This window comes from Helobdella robusta, assembly GCF_000326865.2.
Source record: "Helobdella robusta unplaced genomic scaffold HELROscaffold_2, whole genome shotgun sequence".
Taxonomy (NCBI): Eukaryota; Metazoa; Annelida; class Clitellata; order Rhynchobdellida; family Glossiphoniidae; genus Helobdella; species Helobdella robusta.
The window spans coordinates 3,102,859-3,115,358 of NW_008704083.1; the positions used below are offsets into that span (position 1 = coordinate 3,102,859).

At 32.1% G+C, this 12,500-nt stretch overlaps 2 protein-coding genes across 2 annotated transcripts in view; both read left to right on the plus strand.

Moving 5' to 3' along the window:
- The window catches only part of HELRODRAFT_160230 (hypothetical protein), a gene marked incomplete at both ends in the record, with an annotated part of 1,557 nt that extends 729 nt beyond the window's left edge, over window positions 1-828 (plus strand). Inside the window, 2 exons of the mRNA XM_009017216.1 lie at window positions 41-124; window positions 751-828. Of these exons, the coding sequence (XP_009015464.1) occupies window positions 41-124; window positions 751-828 (162 nt within the window). The remainder of the gene's footprint in view (window positions 1-40; window positions 125-750) is intronic.
- Window positions 829-4,490: 3,662 nt separating this feature from the next.
- On the plus strand, window positions 4,491-6,091 carry HELRODRAFT_160231 (hypothetical protein; the record flags this gene model as incomplete). Its single annotated transcript, XM_009017217.1, has 4 exons — window positions 4,491-4,497; window positions 5,059-5,159; window positions 5,604-5,765; window positions 5,981-6,091. 4 exons carry the CDS (start codon window positions 4,491-4,493, stop codon window positions 6,089-6,091), a joined length of 381 nt encoding a protein of 126 aa, XP_009015465.1.
- Between the last annotated feature and the right edge of the window lie 6,409 nt (window positions 6,092-12,500).

A 12,500-nucleotide genomic window follows, 5' to 3' on the forward strand; every position in this document is an offset into this window, starting at 1 on the left:
TTATTTAATTGTCATATCGTTTTAAACTACTTTTGGACAGCACTGCTTGGATCACGTGATATACTACCGAACCTATTGGTACGGAATATTCTTTGCACTGCAAATACTTACTCTGGCATTTCTGGTAAGACAATTATGCTTATTTTTCACAATTATCCACGCTTGCTCACACACACACGCACGCGCGCGTGCGCACACACACACACACACACACATATATATATATATATTATATACACACACATATATATATATATATATATATATATATATATATATTATATACACACACACACATATATATATATATATATATATATATATATATATATATATATATATATATTCTTTCATTACTGTGTTTTTTGTGTAATATGTGTGTAGTAATCTATAACTTACAAATATTTTCAGGATAAAGCCTTTAGGCAGCAGTGCTTTTTATTGTTACATTTCTTTTTATAATTGATTTATCTCGTGTTTAACAGTGCCAAATTTCGTCACTTTTTTCAGATTTGTTCTCGCAAATATTCGGTCATAGGTTTTTTATTACTCATTTCTTTTCATCCATTGTTTTTCTGGTCTTTCGACTTGCAATCCGCATGTGATTAAATCATAAGGTTGCAATCCGCATGTGATTAAATCATAAGGTTGGATATATTTAATGTAGACCAATTTGAATAATCCTTACATATTCGACAATATTTATATTCTTAATTATTTTTTCATTTACACACTCTTTCATTTTTCTAGTTGCATGTGAATTTTTTTTGCTTATTTTATTATCGAAATTTACTGGAGTTTAGAGATTTAGAAAAGTTAGGAGTTTAGAAAATCATCATGATATGGCGGATCCAAAAATTTTAGTTGGGGTCTTTTGAATGGTCGAGTGGAGGCTATTTATTTTTGAGCTAATAATAAAAATAATAACAATAATAATATAAATAATGATAATAATAATGCCATTTATAAAGTGTCATTGCAGGTGACTGAAGCGCAGTATTAGCAATAAACAAACACATTGTATGTGTCTTGTCTTGAACAATCCTCGATCCGAAAGTAGGCTGCATCATGAACATGTTTTCTCCAGTTAACTCTGTCCCGCGGGTTTCTCAGCAACTTTTCCATGTTAAAATCCGTACGATCCTTTACATCATCGATTCATCTTCCTTTTGCCTTCCTCTTCGCTTTGATATAGACAACGTTCATCACGCCGCCCAAGTTTTATTTCTTGTCTTTAAGTAATTATTTAGCCATTGTACAAAACTTGATGTGAAAAGAATATACGGTCAGCCGTCCTAATTTGTATTCAATTGGTAAATATTGTGTTGTTTTTAACTATTTGGGAGAATACATTCTGGTATTCCTTCTTTGCAACTACTATTGTTGATCAAAAAGAATGTGTCTATCTACATCACCAGGTGTTTTAATACACAAATTTTCCTTTGCAGATAATGATGACAGTCTCTATATTGATAACCTTATAAGAAGTCGAATACAAACAAATGAAACCAGAATACAAACAAATGAAACCAATCAAACGAGGCACTACCATTGGGAACATCAAATCTTCATTTTTTTTCATGTTAAAATTTTTTGTTTAAGATATTTAAAGTTCATCATTTAGTTAAAAAAAATCAACGGTCTGCGTTCAATATTTTCTAAATCCGTTTAGTTTTAAATCTGTTTAAAATTGACTTAATTGTTTCATAACTATTATACAGAAAAAACGTTTAATTCATTCGAACAAATAAGGCTCGTGCCTTGTTTGAGATTATATTATCGTCGAAATTGACTTTTGATAGTTTATTTTTAAATTTGCATATGCTTTAGTCCTTAGAATATTTGCCCCAGTATTTAAGAGTTAATAAAAATTTTCAAGGTAGTTTAATACCTGATCAGCATCCACCTTAGAACTAATTCTCCCATGATACACAACAGATTTTTCGATCAGACTAGCTTTCCGCTTTTAATTCACCTTTATTCTGTCTATTAAGTACTTTAACATAACTCCGAACAATACTTGAACATACTTGAATTTGTATTATGGTGTAAAGTAAAATCTTTATAACTACGGCTTATTTTGCATAGCTTACTCGGTATCTGGTGTTACGACCGGGCGATGTTGGTGCACGACGTAAACGCGGATATCATTGCAACTATATATTTATTTCCATTGTTATCCTTATTGAGTTTCACGTACTTGTGACCATTCAATAGATGATCTATTAAAAAACAATTTCACGACTATTTAAAACAAAATACAATAAAACACAATTTTTTTTAAATATTTTTTTATTCAATCTTGCAACTTTTAGTAAACATTTAATCACACTTTTCAGTCAGTCTTCCATAAATTGTTTATTCTTGTGGAACCAATTTCATGAAGCCGAGTTTACTCACGTAATTATAAAATCTATTTCTCTGGTATGGCCGACGTGGTTGCGTGTAAAAAAGTGAGTTGGTTTGGTTAAATTTAGTTAGATTTAGCTGATTAGGTTGACCATTTATTAGTTAATAAAATTATTAAAATTATTATTAAATTGTTATTAATATTTTATTTTTTATTATACTGACAACTTTTTCCAAATTTGTTAATAAAAAAAATAACTTAAAATAATAAAAATAAATTAATAGAGAATTTCCAGTTCTGTAGGATAATGCCTCTTCGCTTGATCTTGATTGACTAGTGCAGGGGTGTATTATGACTCATGGCTCATGAGTCTTTAACTCATCTCCTGGCCTCAAAAAATCCAAGTCTGGGTAGTAAAAATTTCCAACTCCGAATTCCAGAAATATTTTTCAATTTTTGTATCATAATATCACCTTTTTATCAAGAATTTCCCTTAAAAAATTGTGATTTCAGCAAAAATCTCTGACATTGACTGACTCCAACACTCTGGCCATGAGCAAACTCCAGCTATGCTTTTAACTTAAAAGTCTACTAAAATCCCAAACAGTAAGTAAGCACTGTTTAGTAAGTAAACAGTGAATTGTTAGAGAAATATAATTATAGTTGAAAAAGAAAGAGGAGGAAAAGCACTAAAATTTTTGAGAAACATTTTTGTTCTGCACAGGAATTGCCTAATTACTAATTGGCAGACAATAATAAATTTTATTACATTTTTTAGAGATATATTATTAATTATTATTAATTAATTTTCTGTTTATTTATCTCAATTACAGAATAATAAATAACTGATAACATGTTTAACATGCTCAAAATTTATCAATAGTTATAAGACCTGTTGCGTATTGAGTTTTATTTAGATACTAGAAAAAATTTTTTAAATTGATGCGCCTGCCATCAAACTTTATTTTTGGATTTTAATTTATGAGTAGCTGAATGATTTAATTAAAAGAAATAATCAATTTAGTTTGTATCATTTTGTTCAAATCTTTAATATTAGGCAGTGCACCGAAGCTTTGGTAGAAATAAATTTGATCAACTTTGTGTGTACTTACACACCTAGGATCCAGATTCAATTCTATATGACCATGAATGCATCACTTGATGAATGCAAAACCTGATACTGCAGATCTTCATTTCTTAAATCTGTCTGATTCCTATTTAGTATTACAAATATTTTCCTAATTTATTTAGTTCAGTTGTGGAAAAACAGAATATTAATAAATGGCATCATAGGATTTCAATGAGTTAAGGAACTAATCAATTCTTTCAAGCAATATAAATTGTTTCTGTAAGGTTATTGGTAGAATGGAATGGAAAATAACTGGGCCTTTTAAAAAAAATCTTATTACTTCTTTATTCAACGAAAACTTGAAGGGTTTATCTAAGTTAGCGTGTTGGCCACTAGAGAATGAATGAAATGGAAGTTTTAAACCAACTTGATTAAGTCCTTTTTTAATATTAGGCTTATGAATGACAGATATACTGATATACAGTTATTTTTGCTTGCTAAATTTATTTTCATGCTCTAGAATCTATAAATTATGATGATTAGTTACTCAACCATAAAATTAATCCCCATTAATAAGATTTTAAATTAATTCATATTAACAGAAGCTCCAAAAGTCAGAAGACTTGGTTGCCATAAAAGGATATAAAAGTAATACTTTCCATTTTGTTCATCAACGTTTTTCATTTATTTACTGTAATCTTTGCATGCGATGCACACTTTTTTGCCTCATGATGGCATCAAGTAATCATGTGTGTATTATGCATGAGTGAAGTTGAAGGGTTAGGGTTGTTGGTAGGCTAGACACTGCTCAATGAATCGAACCTCTCATCGGCAAATTAATTATTATATCTATGAATAAAGAGGTCACTGATTAATGAATTTGCATATAAAACAAGGACTTGTAGTTTCTTCAATGCAACTCCCAATTCAAATTCTACCAAAAAAGAATTTTAGATGGTAAAATTGAACTTTTGGAGTAATAGAAATCTTGAGTAAATAATGCTTTTTAATATAAAAATTGTTTTCATTTGTTAGTAAATTGATTGTGATTTGTTACTAATTGATGAAAAAATGTCAAGTTACAGCGTAAAATACTGCTGAATTAAAAATTTTTCTTTGTGTAAATTAATAGACTGACTTATATGAAACTACTGCCTAACAAACACTCTGTTCTACTCCATTAATTCCATCTTTAGATGAATGGCTCACTAATATTTAATTAATATAATATTTAAGTTTTTTACAATTGCATTGGGCATAACTTTAATAACCTCACTGAATGTTCAACAGTACCTAAAAAATTGTTTATAGGAAACTTTAAATTATTGATAACTTATACAATTTTGCAAATGTGTAACCATTTTTTGACTATTGTTAAAATTAACAGCCTGAAAAATTAATTAATTTTTATGTTGATTATTTATAAGATTTTTTATTTAAACCGCCGATTATTATTTATTTATTAAATATTATTCCGCTTGATGAACATTTAGGAAAAATCCACTGAAGGAGTTTGTTTATTAGAGATTACTTCAATCTAAAATTGACAGTACATAAGTTTAATCATTTTGGAACATGGATTAAAATTATTTAATTTTTCTTTTTTCAAGCTTCATTAGTTGAAATTTTTCATGTGCAGAATGGTGCAAAGAGTATGTTGAGTCATTTCCTCCTAATGTTGAAACTCTGCAAAAAGAAATTAACCTGTTCATTGAAAGCCATGACGCTAAAATGGAAAAAGTTTGTGCATCAATTTTAATTTTCATATTTTTGTTATTACTCTACATTTTGAATATCTTGGTCCTGCATGTTTTCATTCAGCAGTCTTTTATGCGTGTGGACATCTTGTTGTTAGAAATATGGAAATGACTTTTTCATCGCCAAGCCTTATATTGTATCAGGGATTGCTGGATAGATTCCCAATGAAGTCGAATAAATTTTTGCTCACCAGACTTGTCAAATGTATATAAATCAGTAAATTTTCCTCTCCACACAAAAAAATATCAGAAAAACCTCAGATACACCTAATAAAAATTTGTGAATCCATCACTGAATTTATATTTCTCATTCAATTTCTAAAGCTGCAATTGGTTTTTCTATTTGAAATAATTTTCTGTGTCTTTGTGCATGGCTTAAAATTTTACAATTATCTCTTAACATTTTTTTGTATGTTTATTGTCATAGGAAAAGCAGCAGATGATGGATATGGATGGCATCCCTGATGAAGAGGGATGGATAACTGTCACAGCTTCTGGCAAATATAAAGGTGCCCCAAGAGTTGAAGAGGTCGAGCCGAAAAGAATTGAAGAGAAAAATAAGAAGAACAAAAAGTTAAAAAGAAAACAGGTATTATTTTATATTTTTGGCAATTTTAGATAATAATGTATTTTGCTAGAATTACATTTATTGCAGTATAATTCAATTATTTTTTTTTTAATTCAAATTAAATGAAAATATTTTTAAGGAGTTATTAAACTTTTTGTCATGGGAGGGGAAGAGGTCTAAGAACGAACGTTAGTTATTTTGTCATACATTTTAAACCATCTTGTATTTCCCTTCAGCTAATATTTCAAGATTTTTTTAATTTGTTCACGGCCAACTTGATGGTCCAGATTATTTTTATGAAATGGTCCACCAAGTTGGCTGTTCTGGGGCGTGGTGTTGTTAACTGAACAATATCTAGACGCCAACATACACGTCTTATAAGTATCTAGTTAGTACCTACGTCTCATAAATTTATTCGCTGTTCTTAGTGGAACGTAATTGGGATATAGTTTGAAGCGAGGCTCTCGTTTTCACCTGTACAAACGTGATTAAATATATACACTAGGTATATGACTTCAGAACAAGGCATGCATGGCATGCCATTAATTGATGTCTTTTTATTGTAAAAACACAAAACCATATCAAAATTATTAAAAAAGTTGAAAAATGTCACCCACTAAACATTTTAAAGTTTTAAAAAAAATTGTCATTTTTCAATTATTTCAAGTATGGTTTCATAAACTTTTATTTGTAAAAATAAAACGTAAATTTAGTTTCTCAGATGAGTTGCAAAGAGGAGCAATATCTTGTAGAACTTTTATTGCTCTTTCTGCACACACATTGCTGCGTTGAGTGTGTATGGAAGATGGACTTTGAGACCAATGAGTTTGAAAACAGCGCAACGCCTTAGGATATTCATTAACAGCATATAAAAGAAATTCATGTTGTTCAGTTCTGTAATAATGATCACTAAACCAGGCATCACTCCATTGTCCACAGATAAATTCACACAATTTCTGAAGGTTCTTTCGTTCATCAGGCAATAGTATAAAAGCCAACAATGCAAAAATTGCTCGAGAATTCCATCTGGCATTGCTGATGCCAGGGAGTGCTTTAAAATTAACTTTTGGCATTTGTTGAAAATTCTTAAAATCCAACGTTTTTTGAATAGCAGATGCAATAGTAGTAGCTTTTCCATCTGGTAACACTAAGATTGCAAGCCTCACTTTTTTTACTTCATTTCTTAATAGAACTACTTGGTGTTCTTAATAATTTTACCATCAAAATGTAAACACCATGAGCTATTACACAAAGTATTCATTAATGTTTTATTATTATATACTTATTTAGCATTAAGTAGCTTTTTAAAATTTGAATCAACATAACGGAGTTGGTCCATTTCATATTTTTTGTCAAACGTTTAATGAGTTTTGAAAATGGCTTACGACTGTTTCGACAATGTTGCCGTCATCAAAGCCACAAAGTAATGACTCTAATTGTATGCATTTTAAACTAAGTAATGGCTAAATCCTAATTTCGAAGTTAATAGCATTATTAAATATGTTAGTTAGAAAGTTAAATTAATTTTTAATGAGAAATCGCCGGGCTTATTATAAAGTAATCAAATATGTTAAAGATGTTAGTGTATGGTGTTTAGATAGTAAGTTAAAAGCGTTTTGATATTTCTCCTGCATGGCTGTTTTTATATATATCATCTTTTTAAAAAGTTAATGTTCTTCTAGATAAATTTGTAGTTCTAGTATGTATTTGTAAATATAAACGATGTTACATTTATTTTAGTTGAATATTTTGTGAGGGTAACTCTTTGACCCCTGTTTAATTGTTGATGAGGTTCCTCTTTCATCAACTCTTATCACGCCGCTTATAAGTCTTAATTCAAACCCCTGTTATGATGCGGTTGGATCCTGAAGGCTCAGCACGGGGCTTCCTTGAGAAATTCATGATCTTTTGTGGCGGGATAGTACAATGCGATGGCTGGGTTCGATCGCAAGCCGAGATACCCGCCTGTTATATGCAATGCAACGTGTAATGCGTAGTTTCACGCGTACGTTGTGCGTGCGTTGATATCACTGAATGATACGCAAGAACCCATAAGCTGACTCATGAAGTGCTACATTTTTCACTGAGTAAACTCGATATTTTGGGTCTTCTGTATGTGTACAGGATTAACGATGTTGATTATTATTATTATTGTTTTTATTATTATTATAAGATTAATAGTATTATATTAATCTATTTAACAGATATTCTGCAACTACAAAATAAAATAAATGAAGATAAAGAAAAAGTGGCTCAAATGAAAGCTTCAAGAAAGTTTAAACCTTTTTGACAGCCTCCTTTTTTTGTTTTCATAAATAATCGTTATGGTTTCAATAATCGTTTTGTTAATAGTCTAATTAAAATATAATGGATTTTCAAATATGTCATTTAAAAATACGTATTAAAGTTTTGATGAAAATATACAACACATGATACAACAATCATATGATGATATCTACGGCACGGTCATTTCTTTTTTTTTACCAAGAAATTGCTGAGGTTCCACAAAATACAAAAAGAGATACAGCTCGGAATTTGACTGCGTATGTGATAGGGCGTTGTATGTGTAGATACACGTGTGTATGGATAATTTATTGAATATTGGGTGTATTCTATACATAATCAGGATTGATAAACCTTTTTGAAGTTTTCAACGTGGCCTTAATTTGTAGATGGTAATCAAACTAAAAATTTGAGACTGCTGGGCACGAACCTAATAAACCGTCCATGCTTTTTGTCACAAATTTTTATCATTTGAACATTCCATCTCAGCTGCTCTTTTCGAAAAGGAGTACAGTTTATCCAGAATCGCATGATTTATTGGCAGGCTTTAGGGCGGCTATGTTATCTAACTAAAATGCAACAGTAAAGGCACGAGGCAAGAACATACTTGGCGGTACTGACTGACTGCGATGCATTCCTTTCCAGGAAAGGCAAGGGTGTTGCACATAAGTTTCTGATGGTGGCATTGGTTGGTAGGGCTACGGCTAGATACTTGACTTGTAATTTCCATTAGAATAAAAATAAAATAAATGTAGAAGAGCCACATTTCATTTTGTTGCTACCGCGGGATGACCTGGCCCTGGCTCTAAAACTAACAATATGTCCGAAATTCAAAGCCACAGGCATTGTACGTGTGGTGTGATGTAATGATTGATTGGGCGGGCATACAAAACTTGCGTAAACGTCTTGTGGTACGAAATTATCAGATCACAAGTATTTCAGCAAAGATTGATATGTGAGCAGAGCTGCATAATGAAGAACCAAGAAAAGAAAAAAAGAATTGGAAATAAAAACCTTGTTGAAAAAAGGGTCTGAGTATTGCAATTAATAAATTATAAGTGTCGAGTTAAAAATTTTTATTTTTTCAAATTTTTTAAGCCATGTCTTGCTGTTTATTTGCACGCACACTCGCTCGCTGGCTCGCTGGCACACGGTCTTAATTCAATCTATCATATATATATATATATATTTGTTTTTGTTTATTTTATGCATATATTTATATATATATGGAATATAATATATATTCAATAAATATGGTCTATATATGGAATATATTCTATATGTATAAAATAAATGTCTTTGTATAATTTTTTAATTAAATCCGTTTTTTCTTCATCAGCTATCTTCAATGACGTTAAATGTAACCGGTCAGTGATATGTTCGTTTTGTTGGAGTTTGTTCGTTTTTCGCCAGTTGTTCGCTTTGATGAGCAATTTCGTTTCAACTTTTTTTCAGTTGTTCATACTTTGATAAAGACGCAATGCAGACTCTGGCGCATGCGTTGGTGCACTCACGTGTCGATTATTGCAATAGTTTATTTTATGGACTTCCGGCTAGATCCATCAAAATTCTGCAATCGATACAAAACCGTACTGCCTGGATTGTGGCTGGATGTCGATGGTATGATCATGCCACACCGATCCTGAGTGATTTGCATTGGTTGCCCATAAATAAATAATAGCATCAATAAAAATGCAATAGGTGAATTTCAGTATGTTGAGGATGATAAAATCAACGAAAGTTTTAATGAAGCATCTGGTAAAGGTAAGCCTGCTAAAATTGGAAATGAGGAGCGATCGGTGGTTCTGGGAGTTTCAAATATCAGATCTATAATAACAAAATTCAGCTCTATTTATGGTTTGATTCACGAAGGCCTAGACATCTTTGTTTTGACGGAGAGCTGGCATGGTTCGGCAGATAATATTTCCATTGGGTTATCAATGCCACTTGGCTAACAGTTTGTAGACCGTTTAAGATCGCACGACCCACATCATGGAGGTTTAATCATTTTTTTCCGATCAATTTTTAGATATAAAAAGATCACTCTGCCACTGGTTACTGCTTTTGAGATTCTGGCGCTGAAACTTAAAATTAATGAATTAGATTATATCCTACTGGCAATTTACAGACCTGGATCTGAACAATTAACGACATCATTTTTTGATGAACTGATTTCTGTCTTAGAATGTGTTACAATCATTAGTTCCAGTATTTTGTTAGCGGGAGATTTTAACATTCACATGGAGAAATCGAACAATTCAAACGTCGTTAATTTACGTGAAATATTTGAAATGTTTCAGTTGATCAACCACATAGATGAACCAACGCATATTCTAGGAGGAACGCTCGATCTGATTGTGACGTCACACAATATAGCTGTCAGTGAAGCAAAGGTTTATCCTAGTGGAATCTATTCTGATCATGGTTTGGTACAGGTTAGTTTATCAATAAAATTGACAAAGTCTCTGAAAGCAAAAAGATTGATACGACTCTGGAATCATTTTGATGAGAAAGCTTTCGCTGAGCAGGTACTTGAGTCTCCAGTATCCAGACCGTGTAAAACTGATGATGTAAATGCAGAATTTGGTTTATTCAGTGACGAGGTAAGGAGAATTGTTGATAGGGTTGTTCCTCTTGTACTTGTGCTGCCTGGGCGCCATCATGTTGCACCGTGGTTTGATGATGATTGCAAGGCTTCAAAACGGAAATCTAGAAAAAAAGAAAAAATTTTTAGAAAAAGTTGTAAATTGTCTGATAAAAATGAATGGATATTGGCCCTTAAAGAAAAAACTGAAATTTATTCAAACAAACGTAAAGTATATTGGAAGAAAGTTGTCAATGAAAACAGTAAAACTCCAAAAAGCTTGTGGAGGGTGGTTAATAAAATTTTTCTAAACAGTCACAGTGAAGGCACTAAACGCGAATTCAATGATCTCAATGCTGGCCAGTTCATGACTTTCTTTAATGAAAAAATTAAAGTGATAAAACAGGGGATTGACACTGAAAATCAATCTTGTCTTAACAGTGATGATCATGGATGTCAGCAGTTGTTTTCGACTTTTCGGGCGGTGTTTGAGGCTGATGTCAGGAAAGAAGTGCTTCATTCACCTACAAAGTCCTGTCAACTAGATATTTTACCAACTCGTTTTTTTAAAAAGCATTTTGAATTGTTTTGTCCATTTATAACCAGTTTGATAAATCTGTGCATGAGGGTAGGTTGCTTCCCCACACTCTTGTAAGCATGCAATTGTTGTGCCGTTGTTGAAAAAAAGTGATGCAGATCCAGATGACGTCAGTAATTGTCGACCAGTCAGTAATCTATCATTTATATCAAAACTCATTGAAAGAATGGTGTCGAGACAATTGCTTGCTCATTTGAATGATAATAATCTCATGCCTGCACATCAATCCGGTTTCAAACGATTTCACTCTACTGAAACTGCCCTGCTGCATGTTCTCTCAGGGGTTTATGCTGAGATGGATGCTCAAAACATTTCCTTGTTGGCATTTTTGTTGACATGAGCTCGGCTTTCGACTGTGTCAATCATGAAATGTTACTGCTCAGGCTATATCAAAATTTTTTGGAATATCTGGGGAAATAATAAATTGGCTCAGAAGCTACTTGATTGGTCAAACACAGCAGGTTTCGTTAAACGGGAGTTTGTCCTGCGTCAGTGTGGTTCGCTCTGGTGTGCCGCAGGGATCTGTTTTGGGTCCTTTATTGTTTCTGCTTTATACATCTGATGTGCTGAAGATAATTGATTCATATGATTTTAAAAGCCATGCATATGCAGACGACATTCAAATTATGTTATCAGGTAAACTGAAGTTATTTCAAGACGAGATTACGAGATTCATTGAATGTATGGCGGAGGTTAATCTGTGGATGTCGAGAAATGAATCAAAGCTTAACCAGGGTAAAACAAAATTTCTTCCTTTTGGTACCTGGCAGCAGTTGGCGGACTTGGATATAAATTCAGTTGTTACGAATGATAAAAAAATAGATTTCTGTAAAGCAGTGTCGAACCTAGGTTTTATAATTGATTCAAACCTAACAATGAAATCTCATTTAAAGATGATCTCTATATCATGCTTGGCACAGATTAGAAGAATGAAACAAATTCGAGAATCACTTGATAAAGACGCAATGCAGACTCTGGCGCATGCGTTGGTGCACTCACGTGTCGATTATTGCAATAGTTTATTTTATGGACTCCCGGCTAGATTCATCAAAATTCTGCAATCGATACAAAACCGTACTGCCTGGATAGTGGCTGGATGTCGATGGTATGATCATGCCACACTGATCCTGAGTGATTTGCATTGGTTGCCCATAAATAAAAGAATTGTTTTTAAAATTTCTGTCACAGTTTTCGAATCACTAAATGGTCTGGCTCCAAAATATTTATCAGATAAACTGAAATTAAAAATGTCGATCGCATCTGGTGTGCGTCTGAGGTCTGACGATTCGAA